The following is a 20,403-nucleotide window of genomic DNA, read 5'->3' as shown; positions in this document are numbered from 1 at the left end:
GTGTATCTATCAACGCCTTTATATTGCATTTATAAGCACATTAACTCGAACACATATTAGTACATATAATTAAGTTATTATTATATTATAAGCGTTTAAATTAGTAGTTTACTCGTGGAATTACTGTTTATTTAGGCTTCCATTATTACCTATAATACACAGGAGCAAATAAAGACGGAAACTGAAGTTGAATTTATCAGAAAATATGGTGAGATAAGGGAATTCGTATAACAATAGAAATCAATTATTTGATATGAAGAAATTTTTCATATCTTTACTTTAGGTAGCACAACTAAAACACTTTTTGTCCAAAATGGTTTACAGACCGGTGAATCCAAAGGCTTTAAATGTGCTCAATCAAAAGTATATCGGATTAGTGCCTAAAAAGTGGTCATCGGCTAAAATTTTGGCAAAAAAATTTGGTACGTCTACTTGGGAACTCGCGTATAAATTTGGTAAACGCACCACCATACATGGCGTCAACAGGTTACTCAGTGAAAAATCTGGTAAACTGGAAAGGTAATCTAAATTATTTGAATAGATTTTAATTTGACACAATGGAATATGTAAATAACATTATCGACATAACTTCATGCTATTGGGTTGCACCGCACATGTATATAGTTTAGTACAAGCCTAGTTATGAAGAATGAAATTGTATCAAAGCCATTTTATAAAAAGACCACAACAAGGATATTTAGGACATTTCGGATATTTCGGATATTTAAGTAAAAGCCAATTTTAATTTCCATACCTTTCAGAACAATTTGGCTATGCGCTGTTGTAGTGGCACTTGTGGCAGCGGTTTACGTATGCCTCATATTATCAAAGCGATTCAACGAGGGAAAATTTGAGACCGTTGTGGATAATACACGTTATCCTGTCTACCGTGTGGTATTTCCAGTGATTACAATATGCAATTTAAATCGGCTTAATTGGCAACGTTTGGAGGAGGCGAAGCAACGATTTTTACCAAATGAAAAATCACAGGAAAAATTAAAATTATTTGAGAAAATTATTGGCACATATGACGACATACGTTTCGCAAATTTTGATAAATTCGATGTGCTAGCAGAAGAGCCGCTCGAACTACTTAAAAATATTAATTTTAGTTTGGTATTTGAGTTCATGACTTGGCGTTGTGATGAAATGTTGGCATTTTGTAAATGGCGTCATTTTAAAATGAATTGCTGTGAAATATTTTCAAAGCGTCGCACCAGAAGTGGCTTGTGTTGGTCATTTAATACATTGGAAACAGATGAGGGTCGGCGTATGCAACGCTTAGACCCATACTGGCCATGGCATACTGGTGCAGCTGGACCCTCAACTGGTCTAAGCTTAAGAGTACTTTTGCAGCCGGAAAATAATTTTCCAAATCGCATTAGCGAGCGTGGAGTAAGCGTGAGTACTCGAATACTTATTTTAGTACAAAACAACAAAAGAAACTAATAGAATATAATACATTTTATTATAGGTAATGGTTACTGAACCATTTGTTTGGCACAAGGATCCTTATATAATTCCCGAAAATACACAAACTACAGTCGAGATCGAACCAATTATTTATTTTTACGATAATGACACACGAATTATATCATCCGATCAACGTCAATGTGTTTTTGCGGTAAGCTTTGTATTATACAAAAAATTTTTAGGTGTACTTAAACAGTACTAAAACTTATTTTTCATTTAAAAAAAAATCAAAATCAAACTTCATTAATAGGCACTTGTACCTTAGGTTACCAATAACAGGCGTAGGTATGGGCGAACACTGGTAGGGCCAGGGCGCCTTCCCCTTGAATTCAATATTTTATTATTGTTTTAAATAAAAATGAAATATTACTTATAAGAAATGTGTGAAATTCGCCTTTTTAATCTTTTACTAATTCACATACATATATTTCACATACATATATTTTTTAAATAATAGTTTTTCCATTGATAATGTCATTTGAACGTACTAGCGGCCTCCCTAATTTCGGCTCTGGGTACGTCCATAAGCGTAGGAAGGGTTCCCTAATGGCACTGTGCACTTCCCCTTAAATATCACACCATCATAAGATTTTTTGGTTCAAATACACGTTAAAAAAAGTGCAAATATCTAATATTTTATTTAATATTTTTTATGCAAAGCTGACGATTTGGTGGCCGATTTTCAAATACAAGTTTCAAAGATGACTTTTATAAGGTTTACGCCACTTATATTGATTCAGGATCAACTTAATAGACTCAAGTCTCATCCATAGTGATGCAACAATGCACAAACATTTTTTCAATTCTTTTCAAAATGCTGGTTACATTCGAAAGTGTTCTTATTGCATTGTTAGGAACTACAGCATCCACCCACTTTATGGCACACATATTTTGTAAACGCAAATAATAAATTATTGATGACTGTATCACGCGGAGAGACTTTAAATAGGAAAAGTCTTCAAGACTTTTAAAAAGAAACCAGACAATTGTTTTAGGGAAGAACAGATTCACGATTTGTATATGGGTTTTTTGCTTTAAATCAAGGGATTTAAGCACTGAACGATAATCTTTTTTTTCCATTGTTAAAATTATACTGAGACGTCAACTTCAAATGACTTGTAAATAATGAATAAATTTTTATTTCGAAATGTTCTTATAGGTAAAGGTATAAGTAGATGAAATATGAAAATTAAGTTTTATTTTTCTTAGTAGAGGAGTAAAAATTGCAGTCTGGGAGATCTGCTATACTTGGTAATTAATTAACCAGTTATATTTTATTTGAAAATGAAATTTTTAAAATATCTCTAGCAGGTTATTTTTGCATTTCAGAAAATATTGCATTAATTAATTCAAAAATCAATTAATAACAAAGATGTATAGTTTTATTATTTTATTTAAAATACATGAATTAATGTACTTATTTTACTTTCAGGATGAACGCAATAGTCTTGACTATAAGACATTGCAGGGCTATGTTTATATGATTGAGAATTGTGAATCGCAGTGTCATCAGGAGTATTTGGTGCGATATTGTAATTGCACATTAGACTTACTTTTCCCTCCAGGCAAGTGTTTTTATATACACACATAACATATCTTTATTTTTTATTTTTTTTCATTTAAAAGGTCCTTACACTTCTTGTAAATCAACAGATCTGCCATGCTTAGCACTAAATAATGGTAAATATACTCATTATTTCAGCACAATTTAAATAAAATGCAAAAAAAAATGGAATAATTGGCATTAAATTCAAGCTTATTATTGTTAATAACTTTTTTATATTTAGTGCTATTTAAATATTTTCTTGAATTTATTTACTGTAATAACAGACAAATTATATATAGATGTCCAACGGCAACCATAAAATTGGGTTTTTAGCAGTGAAAGTTCATCTTACTGACGAATATACCATACATAACATCTATGAACATCTATATGTAATTTTTGTTAGGTTATGTTGATCTGGACTCTGGTGAAACCAGATGAAGGTACGCCTCTGCGTATGCATCATTTTGCATGTTAAAGTCAATCGTAGTAGTGCTTAAACTTACGCTCTATAGGTCGCTTATTCTCCCTCCCTGTGCTTCTGTATGGCGCAAGAGCATGAACATAATCACAGAATAATAAAGCAGCGCTGGGAGCGCTCAAGAGAAAAGTTCTTCGTAAGATCTTTGGTCCTTCACGAGTTGGCGACAATTACCGCATACGAATGAACTACTAGCTGTGCAAGCTTTATCACGACATTGATATAATTCAGCGAATTAATATCCAGCGGCCTTGCTGGCTTGGTCATGTCGTGAGAATGAATGATGATGCTCCAGCAAAAAAGGTGTTTGAAGCAGCAGTTGGCGGAAGAAGACGTAAAGGTAGACCGTGTCTATGGTGGAGTGATCAAGTTGAGAGAGAACTAACTGAACTTGATGTACGAGACTGGAGAAGGCGAACACGCAGCAGAGGCGCCTGGGGAGACATCCTAGGCAGAAACTCAGTAACGGATTGTTATGGAATAGATAGTTCTTCAAACTTTATTGTTAAGGCATTTCACTTCTGAAACTATAGATATGGACTATGGACTCATTGAGATTTCTTCAATCTGTTGTGCTTCGACAGAAGATTGCTGTCCAAAATTACACCAAGGTATTTTGCGTAATCTTTGACCAGTTCAGGGGCATCTAACTTAACAAGGTTCTGCGCAGAGATCTTTATACTTTTTTAAGAAACCTATCATCACTGTTATCAGCATTTATCCCAAGACTCTTAACTTATCTATTGATATAATTCTTAAGAGTGGCTTACTTTTACTTTTTGCTACTTTCAAATGTAGTTAAAAGGCGGTATTGAAACGGTTTTGAGATATGATCTTAAGATAGTTACTCATAAAAAAATACAAGTTTTTGACCTAGACTTGGAACAGACTTAAGTGTACGTTTTGTATTAAGAATATATTTGTGGAAAGTAGTTAGTTCAGTTATAAAAAACTAATATTATTCAATGATGTATAGTAACTGATTACTGATTAACATAAAAATAACATTTCAAAAGTATTTCTTTTTGAAACTGTGAAATTAGTTTAATTGTACGAAATCTCTTTCAAAGCCGCAAAAGAAAATTAATTGTGTGTCAAATTGTGAAGAATGATGAAATTTGAAGTCGAAAAAATCATGACTTTCACTTGGCGAAGCTGGTCCTTCAACACCAAAGCCGAATCGATTCAGTGGGAACACCATGCTTTGCGTCTGGTAGGATCAGAGCGGTATTTTGTAAGTTCGACACACTACCAGACCTGGGTATTTTAAAATTTTACCAGGACAGCACTATAATAATTTTGTGGAAGTTGGAAAATAGCTCAATAAATGGTTTGCCGTAAAAGAAAAGTAGTTTATCTCGTAACATATGTTGTTCATAAACTACTTAAAAGATGGATTAAAAATATAAAAACCGATGGTCAATATTTTGAATACGAAAACTTGGTTTCACTAGAAAACCACGTATTTTGTTTATCAAATATAACTGGAAAAACTTTTGCGTACACCTGGTACATACTAACTATGGTAATATATATTGCACGCTGGTTTCAGTCGCAGTCAATTAATTTTATGTGTCAGAGGCATTTATTCTCTTTATGAGTGACTCTGGGACTCTGACTTTTTTACTTCTGAGAATAAAATAAAAGAAATTCTTTATTTCTTTCTTTACAAGAGCCATTCAATCTTATAACCTTTAAGTTGATGTCAAAACATACTTCCTATATATTGTCGTTATTTTCTGTAGTCGTTAGCATGTACTTAAAACATGACTAAAATAAGTTTGAATAAATTTAAATTTTGATATATACAAAATATATATAGAAAGGCATAATATGTATATATTCTCATTTATTGATAAAGAATGCTTATTTCAGAATATTTGCGATATACTCGTCAACCAGGTGAAGAAAAATTTGTTCGACTGTTCTACGACGCAATGCTGTGCAAATGTTATCGCAATTGTTTTTCACTTAACTATTTTGCGGATGTTCGTCCATCATTTATACCACCGGAAGTCCGTGGCAATATGTCATATGTTGACTTGGATGTATTCTTTCGTTACGAATCAATGATGGTCTATCGAACACGTTTAATTTTTGGTTGGGTCGATTTATTAGGTAAGTACAATTATGGGAGAGAGATTTGGGATATGTACTTAATTAATTCAAATAATATATACCAACAAATACAGTACTACATCGATCACGCAAAACTCTAACAAACAGGAGTGATAAAAAAAAGGCAAGCTTTTAGTTTAGCTCGATTAAATGTAAATGATTAGCTTTCTAAAATTCAAACTTAACAAAATAGTTGTTTTTCTTTGACAATATTTTAATAAACAAGAATTAAATGATAATATGAGTAACATAAAATGAAAAAGGGATATCTTTTTCGAACACTATTAAAAAGAAACTTTTGATGTTTAATTAGTTTGGGATATTTAAAATATTTTATAATAGCAACGCCATTATCCAAATATATATAAAAACACTTTTTTTAATTAAAAGCTGGCTAATCGAAATCTGTATCGCAATCCATTTCTAAATAATTATCTATCTATCATCTCTCAAGTAGAAAAGCAACTATCTATAGCTAGGTGCTTATATGTTTAGTTAAATTAATTAGAATTAAACCATGTATTTGTAACGAGTTCACAAATAGTTGCTTTAAGCCCTACGCCATCCTTAAGTTTTCTCGCTACACACTCGAATTAAATTGTAACTGAGCTCCTCAGATGAGGTAGTATAACGTATGAATGATAAAAGTTAGAATCAATCTCTGAAAGTCTTACTTCAGCACCTTCACTAGTTCCACCATTTTATCTCATTGCTCGGCATCAATAAGATGTCCGATAAGTATCTTACAGTCAGATACTTGGATAAGATAATGTGGAAAATGAAAATGGGGAATAATATTTATAAATGAAAATTTTAGTTAAAATATATAGGACTATAGCAAAGGAACTATAACAAAGGATCCTCTATTTTAATTATAAATAAAACTATAACAAATGAAAAACGAACGTGTGTTGAAAATATACTGGTAATTTATTAAAAATTTTTGATAATCGAAATGGTGTAAGCACATTAAAAAATCGGTACGATGTTTTAAACTTATTGGGTTTAATTTAAAACTCTTTATATTCCATGCCAGTTGGGGGTTGAATTTCAACCTGACCTTTTGATACAACCGCCCAATTTGTCGATAACACAGTACCAGCAGATTCTATAAATGATTTGTTCATGGCTTTGCGTGCTTCCGGTGTAGCAGAATTATAAACAGATTTAAAGAAGTTATGAATAGCCTCTTCACCTTTAATCTCTTTCTTTTCAATATCTTCGGTTTCCTCGCATATTTTTTCCCATTTATTTCCAGACATCATGAATGGTGCCTCTGGTGCTGATACATGTGCTGAATCGTCAAGCTTCAAACTTTGCCAATGTCCAGTAATTTCCTTCACCAAAGTAATCTCTATTTTAGTAGGAAATATCCTATAGGCGGATTCGGCAACTTTAATAGGACTATGAAGTTTAACATAGAAATCATAGTCTTGCGCTGAGACTTCGATAATTTCTCGAGAAATATTCACATGACATTCTTTGTCTAAAGCATTTTTGAGAAATATAACAACAACTACTGTTGTTTCTGACTGATACCAATCATGACGTACCGACATTTCAATAATTTAGAATTTCCAAATAAGTTAAAATTTTGCCTGATGTGTTAGTGAAACATTTATATATTTGTTTGTTATATACACAATTTTTTTTGTCATTTAAAAGATATTCATTTTCCATAAAAATATTTGAAATTTATATGTTCACTAGGTTTTTTGTACAAAATACAGAATTTAAAGAAATGGTATTCTAAAAGTCAGCCAAAATTTTTCTATTAATTCTCAATATATGTAAATATATTATATATATTATAACTTAAGGTTTGTACTGGCTAGACTTTGGCAAGACTCGAATGAAAATATGTTCGAATTATAATTCGAACATAATACGTATTTGTGTGTGTCTGTGAATAAAAATTTTTATGTGTTGGGAAAAAGTACGACACGCAGGGCTAATCTAAATCTAAAGAGCTACAAAGTCTGACATTTGTGTACATATTTTTGTTTTCAGTAATTTGATTTTAATGGTAATAATTTGTTACTTCAAGTATTCGAGCATTATGACATTCGAGCAGCTCGAAAATACTCGAAGTCGAATACTTAGATCGAACACTTTAAAACATCGTTTTAGAAACAAAATTCTAATGCTTTATTTTGGTTTTGCTTTATGCAAACATGTATGACAGCGACTCATATGGTGTTCGAAAACTTTCGAAAATTGTGAGTATCAAAATGCTCGAAATTTCGAACAGTTCGAATAATATGTGAAACTCTATAGTTATCCTTTTATTATGAATTTTGGATACAAAAACACATTAAAGATATTAAATTCATTTTTGTAATTGCAGTGGCTTTCGGCGGTATAGCTGGTCTATTTCTTGGCTGCTCATTAATAAGTGCTATGGAAATTGTGTATTTTGTATTTGTTGAACTGCCCAATTATCTTTCACAAAGGATACGTGACAAATTGCAAGAACGTCGTATTGAGACGAATAATAATCTGAGCTCTAATACAATAAATCATAACATCACACAAAATCAATTTGAGGAATATGTTTTAAATGGCAGGAAACAAAACAAATTCATTAGCAGACCTGTTTGGAATTAGTTTCCGCCTTTTAACATTTAAATAACATTTAAAGTTAATAATTAACCAATAAAAATAAAAACACATTTAAAAAAAAAAGTTGGATTGAATTTTAAGATCCTTGAAAATGACTTTTCTTTCAGTGAATACTACCTCCACCACCATCATTTTTATTTTCCAATATGCATTGTTTTCAAATTTATTAATAAGTACCAAGAGCCCGATCCAGTGGCGTAACTACAGGGAAGCGACTGGAAGCAACGCTTTCGGGCCCACAAATTTAGGGGGCCCCATTATAAATTTATGTATTTTTTTTTTTTTTTGTGGTATAGTTGTGCTTCAATCCTCAATTTCTATCGGTGCTATATTTAAATCTGCATCTACTCCATATTGCAAAATAGTCCATTAACCATTAACATATACCAAATTACATTGGAATATCTTTATTAAAAACGGAGAAACTCCATATCCGTTTGTTAAGTTTATATGGCAGCTATAAGAAATAGTAGTTTAATTTCAATCAAATCATATGGTGATCAGGGGCCGCTCCCAAAAAGAATGTGTGTAAAGTTTCATTCGAAGAGTTCAAAAGCTGAGAGAGTAGTTTGAACTAAAAAGGTATATATATACTTTACTGATATATACTTTATGGTATTTACGACGTTTCCCTTAATACGTTACGAAAATCTGGACAAACTTTATATACCCTTTTTACACTTTTTCGTGTAAAGAGTATAAAAAGATGTTAGTAGGGGCCACTTAGTTAGTAGTTGCTTATAGGCGTAAAAAATGTGGTTACGCCACTGGCCCAATCTGGAGAATATTCAAGGAATTGTAAGTGCAATTCATATAATATGATCATCATTATTATATTTTTCAGATATAAAAGTAACAATTAGGCATTTAATATTCTTTATTAGTGGTTCTTCCTTTCCAAATTTAATCAATAAACATTACACAGTGTGCATCCATATTATAATAACCTATTTTTGCATATAGTTTGAGTTATTTAAGTTGGCTCACAGTGATTGTTGTTGCTTGTTTGTCTCTGGATGGATGTATAACACCACATATCCTGTGCACCAATGATTTTCCTGTTGCACGAGGTTTTGTAAAACTGTATTAAACATTAGTTTTCCAACTAAAACCCAATTTTAACGTACGCAAATCTATTTTATACATTTTTTTAAAAGTAACAAAAATTATATTATGGAAACCACAATAAAGTGCGCTGTAGATCCATCATTACTAATTTTTTGTACTTCAATTATATGATTTTAGACCATGTTTCCACTGCTTACTTAGTACGTTACTTAAGTAACTTTAAGATTTCGTTGTTTTCATTGATATAAGTTACTTATTGGATGTGAAATAGCTTCATGTGTCAAATATTCTTTGAAAATTCCAAAAGAGCTTCTGTTTGTTTAAATAAACTTCATTTGAAAATATATCATAAGCAAAATTATATATACACTTGATATATTTTAATTATTAATATATATACGTTTTATATATTCATTACACATTCAATCAATAAAAACATAAATTTTATCATAAAATTACTTCAGCACTTGTGTTTACAGCTCAGCTGTTTTTGTTTACATACAAAACATATGAGAAATATTTAAAATTTTGGTAATTTCCCTTATGGGAAATTTATTTTAAAGGGTTTTTGTACATTTGTAGTCTAATTTTCCTTGCTTTATTTTTAATTAAGTTAAAAAACACGAAAGCTCTCTGTATGGTTAATGAAATTTACTTAGTAAATTAAACTTACTAAGTAGGCAGTGAAAACATGTTAGTAATGAATAACGGATTCTTTTAAGACAACGTATCATGCTATACTGCACTCAAAACAATGAGATTATTAAAGTAAGCATTTGAATAGCGATAATTCACGCAATAGTCTGTGAATTGGCATGCATTCGCCTGTAATAATGATTTTAATTAATAGACTAAAAGGTTTTGTTCAAGTATGAATAGATTTCAGAAATTCCTGCTAAAAAAAATAAGTGCTTTGGACATACTTCGAAGTTATAGAATATTAAACAACAGGACACATGAACTTGTGGCAAAGAAATGGTCAATGAATGATATAACCGGAAGTTGCAAATCCAGTATATATATAACTGGTTATGTCCTCATGAAAAACAATATGTTTCTTATTTAGGGCTCTACTTTATATGTAAACAATTAGTAATATTTTTTCAAAATTAATTGAAAACTCTATAATTCTCTCTCAGTATATGTCTCTTATGTAAAATAAAGAAAGCACGTGCATAATCATGACTTGTCTATTAATTTTGATTTATTTTCTTATGATCTATTAACTTCAAACTTTTAAGTTCATTCCTGAATTCTTAAATTCCTGAATTCTTCTACGTAACAATAGCACAGTTCTATAAACAATAAAATATAATCCTCAATTATGTTATATACCACATATGTATATGAAAATAGTGCAGAAAGACAAGATTTTTATTTCTCCAAAATTTATTTATTTCAGAAAATGCTATTATTATTGTTTATTATGATTGTTTAAAATATTTGTCACCAAAACAAGGATTCAAGATAGTTAAAGTTGATACTAGTGGACTGAACACATAAGACAAAAGATTTGTCATATATACGATAGTTTTTCTTCTAATTTTGCAACAGCTCCTATTTTATATTTTATGCCACATCAATAGAAGTTAATACTGCCGATCAGATTATACAATGGTCTTACTTTTTTTCACATAGTTAACAGATAAAACTTAAAAATACTATGTATTTATATTGGATTCGAATATAAAAATATTGTTAATTTCTAGCCAGTGTAGACGCATAGTAAAAATTCGCAATAGAATATAACTTCAATTTAGTAAATATATTTGTACTAAATACTTGTATTAAATTTTCTGAACTGAATATTTCCTGGTTAGTTACATATCTAAAAAATATTACTATAATTCGAATTGTTATAGCTTCGCCTAACTTGAATTATAAATAATTAAATTAATAATAATTAAACAAATCAAATTAAGAAAGAACGAGGACGAGCATAAATCAGATTGAGACTCAAATCATAAAAATCCTAAACAATTTTTTCGAACTGATACCCCACTTCATTCGCATTGTTTCGAAACTCCAAATTTAAAAGCAATAACTTGGCAGCATATTATTAATTTAACATTAACAATATTAATAAATAATAAATTGCACTTGAAAGAATATATTGTTAGCTTTTAAGTTAGTTTTTAAGATAGTGCAATAAAAAGCATGGACTTAATGCACTTAATATAAATAAATATATAAATAAATAAATAAATATTATAAATAAATAAATATATACATATTTTTAAAAATTATATATAAAACTTTATAGTATAAAATATGTTTTATAATTAACGACTATGGCAGACTTTTAATTTTGAAAAAAAAAAAAAAAGTATATATATATATATATATATATATAAAATATATAAATATATATATATTTATATATATATTACAAAAAATATTTTATATATTAAAATAATTCATAAATAGCGAAATTGACAATTTAAATTAAAAAAATGAACTACATTACCGATAGCTTTTGAATACGGTGGTTTCCAATAGCTTAGTATTAGTAGAGGGACTCGTCAGTGGCAATATTTAAAGGTGTTAAAATTTTTTCTAATATTAGCTCCGTCAATTATGTTTAATAAAACTTTGTGTTGTAATTTATATGTGGAACATGCTCTATTGAAAATAGTTAATATGGATAATCGTCATCAAGAAATATGTTTAGTGGAGATTTGATATATATTCGCTCTTCTTTCATTAGATGTACTTAAAAACCTGCACCTGAAAATACACAAAATATGTTGAAAATATATAAAAACCGTGAAAATATTATTATTAAAACGATGAAAAATATTTGTTTTTACGACATATAGATAAGGTATGTATTATTTAAGCGTATTATTACGCTTACGATCGCCTAACCAATACTTTTTCAATAAAATTATGTTTTTGGTGGAGAAAAAGAGAATTATTTGCCCGAGCGGTGTTGCATCTATGGCCTCCTATGGCTATAGGTTATAGATTATATACTAAATATTAATATTGAGTAATATATTTTAAACTTTTTAATAACATTAAAGAAGAAATTACACAGAAATTATTATTAATAAAAATGATATAATAAGCTTAAAGTTAAATCATATAGTTCTCACGCCGCGTCATACAATATAGCGTAGTAAAACACTTCTGTATTTTTTCACTTTTCATTATAATTAACTTATTTTCGTGTAACCGAACTCTAATTATCTTTTACTGTTACTCATTAGTAACTTTTTATTCTTTTACCTTTAATCATTTTAGCACTCCAAAAAATTAACTTTACCATATTTATCCTCTTACCATGAATATTTTCCGCACCTTAGTAAATTGATAACGGACCAACCATCTTTTGCGAACGAGCGAATACGAATAAGAACGAATTGGATCAAAAAATATTATTAGAATATTAATGACAGCGTTGCCAACACTGTTTAAAGTGCTGCATTTTATTTACAAAAAATATGTTCCTTAACTTTTGTTTAACCCTGGAAAGATCATCCTTCGTCGATTCGACGACGACATTATTAAAGATAGTGTCAAAATAAACACATGTACCAAAAACTATGGTACAATGGTGTCAATTGTCCCCGTATCATACACCGCGGCACTAATCTTTTCACTAGTTCTTGAATTGGAAAATAATAAATAAAACATGCATTTTACATATTATTATATATACATATATTTATATTAATATATGTATATATATATATTAAATATTTTTATATAAATAAATTACTTTTTAGCTGATCGTGCTCGTAGTTATCGTAGTTATATCAAATCGTTTAGGGATTTAACTGATGATGTTGTTAGACCTATAGATGATAGATGATGTTGCAACCTTGTCTTTAATGAAAAAAAATTTGATTTATACGCTATTATTTTAACTGAATTTGGTTTTTACATGGACTTTGGACACATTCATTCGTATTCATTGCAGCGTATTTTAATGACTTATGTATACAGTCCTGTTATAATTTATATTATTAAATTTTGTTCAAAAGAAAGTATTGCAAAATTTATATATTCTAAATGGCGATTTATCTCATCCCCACGGACCACTCATTTCACTAGTTCCTTTGGACTACTTCGTGTATAAGTGTCTAGCGACAATTGTCTCCTAAAGACCTGGTGAGACTTGACAAATTGCAACAGTGATGCCAATGTCTCGCTTAGCAAATATAGGCTAGCATGTATTTTTTACCACAAAAAAAAGATAACATAAACAAATGTTTAATGGTTGCATTTCCTTAAAAACGATGCACCTCTTTTTGGAACTTCTACTTCCCAACAATAAAATAATCGAAGCTAAAAATAAGTTTTCAGTTTATATTGTAAGGTTTGAAGGTATATTTAAGCTTCATCCAACATTTTTTTGGTACAGGCCAAAAATCAAAACAACAGGTAAGTTGAAAACTCAGCTGTTTGAAATGAGAACAAATGAATTACAACGAATGTAAACACTTTCAAATGATACACTTGAGGCCAGTGTAAATGCCATATTAGTCGTTGGTACTAAACTTTATTATAACTCTATTATAACGAGTTTTTCGAGATTATGTTTGATAACTGCCGTGGCTTGTACTAGTGCTAGTTGTATGAAAATGTGACTCGACAAACATTTGAACGCACCTATTTATTTCTTCGTAAAGTTGAAAAATTAAGCTATTAAAACAGCTGATATTGATTTCGCTTGCTTTTTCTCACACAAAAGTAGCAAACTCGAAAGAAAAATAGAAAAAATACAATTAAAATTTAAATAAAACTCGTTCTTTTATTTAATTTTCTATTTTGTCTTTATTGATTATATTTTTAAACTCTTTAATTAATTATCATACAAAATTTTTCAATAATTACAATCAGATGTTATTTTAATATATAACGAAAATATGACAAACTTGCTAATTCGGTACCTTCCTAACTTAATGACGTTGTAAATTAACTTAAGCAAATATACATAAAACTTTATCATTTTACCGGTATACCGAGCGCCTCTAACAATAAGTAAATAACAATTAAAAGTTGCTTTTATATAAAATTTTTATTGAATTTATATAATTTATTTAATATTCACTTATTTATCGCTGTGTATTTCCATAATACACAAATCCATGCGCACCAAACACTGTGTCTACACTGGTTCCGCTCTCTCATGGTTCTTACATTCATTCTCACTTTTTTACTTACACATAACAACTTTTGTTGCTACTTTTGCAAACAGTATTCGAAAATAATTCGTATTTAAATTCGGATATAGAAACCTTAACGAAGCCTAGCCAGTGTAGACGCCTAGAAAGTGTCTGTGTATATTTTCATGCACTTGCCTATGCACCGACCTCTGGTGTATAGGCTGAATGTGGTGTGTGTACACTTGGTGTGCGAACAGTTGAAACTTTTTTCAAGTTTTTGGCAAGTGAGTGCAACATGTGTACTCTTTAAACCTTACAGTGGTGAAGAGTAAAATATTCTGTTCTCGATATCTACTACGAAATATATTTACATGTATATATATGTAGAATACATAATACTATATTAATATAATATATATATAATACAATATAATTAATATAATATAATATATATAATATAATATATATAATATAATATATAAATATATATATTTTCCTAACCGCGAAAGCGGATTTGTAGAATAACATAGCACAGCTTCTTTGTAAAAAGCACCAGAATGGTCGTTTTACATATAGTAAGTAAAACAATATGCATTACAAAATGTCTCTACAAAAAGAGTAGCTTTGAAAAAATAAAGAATAGGCGAACCCAAAAAGTTAACTTTCAATTCGTTGAACTTGTGTTTTCAAAATAAAGCTGTAGTTTATCAGCTCGTTCTAATTTAAAGCACGGCAAGTGCTTTGGTTGGTGTCACTAATTAAAATAAAAATAAGTGACAATAAAACCTGGAACTTGAGCATTGAAAGTTTGTGCAGCCTTGGCTTCTTGTGGATAAACACGATTAGTCATTGCTTCTAATTTGACAGGCACGAGTTCTAAGCCTGGCACTTGTAGTCCAAACAAATTAAATACGGACTATAAACTAATTAAATAAAAATTCGATTATTCTAAAGACCACTGATGAAGAGTACTTGGCAATACTCGAAACAGCGTTGTATGGTCAGCCGAACTTCAATAAAATTAAAAATAAATTTTTGTGTTTGTCCTTTATTTTTTTCTTTGCTATTCAAAATCCCTCTAAATAAATATATATATTTTTTCTATAAAATAGGTGATATTTAATAAAATCCAAATTCTCTTTACCCTTTTGTATATATTATAATTCAAATATGTAGCAAAACACAATAACTTTATTGCACAATGCTGGGCTTCTGTTTTACCACATATGATGGTCTACAGCAAAGAATACTTTGCTGTAGATCTTTGGTCTACAGATACTCCTACATATGTTTTCAAATTTTCCTCCAAGAATCTTAACTTCTAATTATTTTAAATAAGCAAATAAATTTAGCATGTACAAATCCTTTTGTGCCATTTGCTATATATTATTGCATATAATTTTTAACTTTAAACTTTTGGGGACCTTATCAGGTTTTTTTTTGGAGATAATGGTTAGTTGCGAAATTCACCACAAATGCATATCTGCATCTCTGGTGTCGGTTTGGTAGTAGTTGTGCTTTTTTCCTTATTTTGCTGTCGTACGTAAAAGGTGCTGTTCCAAAATTATGCGCGGAGGGATATATTATTAATTTGTATATTAAATATTATTAGTGGAATATGTTAGTTTATGGCAACGAACGATTGCTTTAGTTCATTTTAAGTTAATACGGATGCCAATCGCTTCGGTGGTGGCTTTTCGGCACATTCTGTACTAACGTACATTGTTCTATACTGCAGTGAAATTACAAGTATATGTTATAAAATGGAAGAGGTGGAGTATCTGGAAGAATACAAAGAAGTAATATTACCATGTAAGTGTTTGTTCTCAAGAAAACGCAATACTCGTAATAAGCTAAAGTAACATATATATTATAACTGTTCTTAATAAGAGTGCGACGGCGCAGAATGATTATAGTTTTCCTACAATGTCTGAAGAAATTTGTACAACATCACTTGGCTGTCCCTCAGATGATGAAACAACAATACAAGTGACAGGTAAGACATTATATTATGTGTTTAAATATTCGTGCAACCATAAACAATATCTAAATATTTCCGCTATTCGTGAAGAAATACAACTTATGGCTCTGTTGGACAATATGCGTATATCATATATGTATTTGCATATATTTTATTTTATGAAATAATAATAAATTAATAATAAAATAAATACAATAGTACCATGCACTGACATTTATATATGTATGTATGTATGTATGTATATATATGTCAGTGTACGGTTATAGTGTATTTAATTAATTTATTATAAATAAATATACATGTATATATATTTTATGTATGAGTGTATACATATATTATATATATATATAATATATATATATATATATATATGTCAGTGTACGGTTATAGTGTATTTAATTAGTTTATTATTAATAAATATACATGTATATATATTTTCTTTAATTTTGTTTTTACATGAAACATTCAGATTTTGAGATAAATCGATTTCTATAGATATATAACCATATATTAAATGCATTTTACCCGATATTAAACGAAAATAATCCGTTACGCAGTAATAAAAATAATCTTCATCTTTACATGCTTTAGAAAGTTAAAAAAATGTTTTCCATCCGTAAGAGATTGCCATAAGCTACAATATATGTTCTATGTAGATTGGATCTCTTAAAGATTTATTTAATTTAATTTTTTTTTTGTTTTTGAGATAATATTTACTATTTTACCTATAATAAACTGCACCTTAGCTTGATTTTGTTAAGTTATATGTATGCAAAATATTATTTATAATAATTAAAAAAATAAAAATATCGAATAAAATGTATTTTTAAATGAAATTACCAATAAAGTATCTGAACACAATTTGAAAAGACTCAGATGCAATTTCACAAACTTTCAGTTTTATAAAGATATGATTAAATTGACGAAAAACATTCTTATTTAGCTGGAATCAATAGATACATAGATAGATATAGATACTCAGATACAATTTTTCAAAGATTTAGTTTAATAAAGATATGATTAAATTGACAAAAAAACTTCTATTTTAGCTGAAATCAATAGTGGTACTTAATTAAGTGTACTAAGTGAAAGTATTTCTTTAAATAATATTTATAGCAGTGATGGCCAAGACGTGTCTGGTGACTTAGATCAATCCAGTGAAAACATTGATGAAATTGGTAAATTTTAATCAAATGTTTTTATTATAAGTTTATTGATAAATCAATAATTTATGGTTTTATTAATTAAGGAAAATAAAGAAGTTTCAACAAAATACAATAGTACAAGCAGACCATATTTTAATCGTAATATTATACAGACTATTGCATACATAGTAGAGTGTGGAAATATGTCTAACTATATAAGACAGGAAAAAGCTGACATCCTTAGCAACGAAGTTTTAGGTAATCTGAATGAAAATCTTCTGGAGATATTATGAGCGTGAATAGTTCAACTGTAACTAAATCAAAGAGATTTGAAGAAAGTGATTCCAGAAGACGGTATTTACGAAAACGTGTGACAAATTCATCTATGGATGTGATTGGTATATAAAAATATAAAATATATGTAAATATATTAAAGCTATATACTTTATAGAGGCAAAAAAAGTATTAAGAGAGCTCGGAAATACAGACATTGAGAAAAAAGATTCAAATGTGTGTATGTATTGCCGAAAGTCGAGTAAAGATACATTACTAGATAGTACTAAAACAAAAAGTAATATACATAAATAAAAATTGTTATAGAACAAGAATTAAGTATATACTTTTAGGTAGTGACGTCCAATAATCAGTAAAGCAACCACATCTCTGTATTCACGAAAAGAGTACGATTTTTTCCATTTTAATTATAAAATATGTAGTAGTAATATAATTAATGTGGACCAGGTTTTTCGATTACTTTGAAGTAGTATTATTTTAAATATTTTATTACATCAAAACAGATTCCTTTTAAATCAGACTCTTCACCCCTTTCTCTTCTAATGGCCTTTTTTATTCTTTTATATTCTTTGACAATCAACCTAAGAATTATCTCAAAGAATCTTTTAAATAGAATTGAGTTGAGATTCACAAATTTTTACACATAGAACACAAATTGCAGCCAATAAAGTGACAACTTATTTTAGACGTGAAGTGTACCTCTTGCATGGGTTTTAAAATTTATTAATAAATTTACTAAAGAGGGACGCATTATGTATTTGTGTAAAATAACGTGACCGTAAGCTAGTAAAGGGTACGGTTGCCTTCAAAACTGTCCCTTTGTTCACCTTAAATATGATGAAGTTCTACAAATTCTAAATAAAAGTTTGCTGTTTAATTTAGACCGTGAAAGCAAATACTTTTACTTACTTGGCGAGAGAGTCTTAAGATCAAAGTACCTGCCATTTATTTTCATAGATTCATATAATTTTGTTCGTTTAGTGATAGTTCGCTTCAACTTATAAGTAAGAGTTATAGTTCTTATGTTACACTTCATACAGCTACATTACGTGAACCCTTGCATTGATAGTTTCTATAAAATATTTGACTTTTTACTTCTACGTGTTTTATGATGAATCAGTGATATTTAAAGAATTAGTTGAATTTAGATTTTTAATTTTTAAACACTCGATATTACCGAAAATAAATATTGATATTGCTTACAACAATAGGAAAGATAGCGATCTACACCGACGGGTCTAAAATGGATGGGGGGGTTGGAGCCGGAATATTTTCTACGGATCTAATGATTAGTAAATCATATCATCTTTCAGATTCCACCTCAATATTTCAGGTTGAAGTGTTTGCCATCCTTAGGGCAAGTGTTCTTACTTTAAACATAGGCATTCACGGAAAAGAGGTCTACATTCTAACTGACAGTCAGGCAGCTATTAAAGCTATATCAGCAGTCTGTTTGTCATCGAGATTAATGCAAGAATTTAAGGAAATAATCAATGAACTAAACGAGAGGTCCAAGGTAACTCTGGTCTGGGTCCCTGGGCATTCTAATACTGTGGGAAATGAGCGCGCTTACTAACTTAATCTGTAAAAACAAATCTGAGGTATCTAGACTAATAGCTGTCTTTACAGGACACTGGTCTATAGGACGGCATGGAGCTAAACTCGGCCTACCCTGTGGTACTTCTTGTAGTGCGTGTCTACAAGCTCTTGAGGAAATGACACCAGAACACCTAATATGTCTTTGTCAAGGTCTGGCCAGAACTAGGTTTAAGTGTCTAGGGCCCCTTCTTTAGCCAGATTTTTGCTTTTGTTAATGATTCTGGCTGGTTTTAGTTTGACCTTCTATCTACTATCCACTATTACGAGGTTTTTGTGGATTCAAAACGGCTTTTTAGCTAATTGAGGAAGGCTTGTCCTCCCTCCACCTGAACTAACTAACATTATTTATTCGAAACAGATTTCATGTCTTATATAATGTCAGTTACATATTATATATTTTTATAGTGCGTCAATTAAAAATTATATATTTTTATGTTCATGAACTTATATAGTATGTGTTATTTATAATAAAAATAATTATTTATCTTTTGATATGCTCTCTAATATAGACAACAACAACCGTTGCTTCGATGTCATTAACATTAAAATCAGAATCTAAATTGGACACCGAAACTGGTGGTACATCTAAAGAAGTAATGTTGATCACTACAGATGACCGCAGTAATGAATTCATTCTACCCGATGATACTATTCAAGACTATTCAATTGAAAAGTGATGATGATGATATTGGCGATGATTATTGATCGAAATTAAAAATTATTTAAAACAAAAATAAAATTTAATTAAGGAATTAATTTTTAAATACAATGACAATAAAGTTGTAAGTTTTTGTAAGATTTTATTAAACATATTAACAACACATACATATATTTACCTTTATATTTAAATATAAGTTTTGTTTAATTCATAATGTATATATTATATATCTATATTTATACATATTTATATATATATATACAAACTGTTTTGAAAGTTGTTGATTCGGGGGGATATTGGCAGG

The 20,403-nt window shown here is 29.5% G+C and overlaps 1 protein-coding gene and 1 long non-coding RNA gene across 2 annotated transcripts; both read left to right on the top strand.

Moving 5' to 3' along the window:
- Positions 1–313: 313 nt before the first annotated feature.
- Positions 314–8,226, top strand: LOC119688494 (pickpocket protein 19). The gene is made up of 7 exons (XM_038103170.1): positions 314–519; positions 762–1,401; positions 1,475–1,624; positions 2,906–3,038; positions 3,100–3,153; positions 5,376–5,618; positions 7,966–8,226. The coding sequence occupies exons 1-7, from the start codon at positions 314–316 to the stop codon at positions 8,223–8,225; spliced, it is 1,686 nt and encodes a 561-aa protein (XP_037959098.1). The 3' UTR covers position 8,226.
- Positions 8,227–15,979: 7,753 nt separating this feature from the next.
- On the top strand, positions 15,980–18,062 carry LOC119662556. Its single transcript, XR_005250812.1, has 5 exons — positions 15,980–16,234; positions 16,313–16,418; positions 17,453–17,581; positions 17,653–17,946; positions 18,000–18,062. It is a non-coding gene; the product is annotated as an uncharacterized LOC119662556 (long non-coding RNA).
- Positions 18,063–20,403: the final 2,341 nt, after the last annotated feature.

The sequence above is a fragment of the Teleopsis dalmanni genome, chromosome X (assembly GCF_002237135.1).
Source record: "Teleopsis dalmanni isolate 2A chromosome X, ASM223713v2, whole genome shotgun sequence".
NCBI classification, from domain to species: Eukaryota; Metazoa; Arthropoda; class Insecta; order Diptera; family Diopsidae; genus Teleopsis; species Teleopsis dalmanni.
The sequence above is the reverse complement of the archived record's forward strand: the minus strand, read 5'-3'. Positions and strand labels throughout refer to the sequence as shown.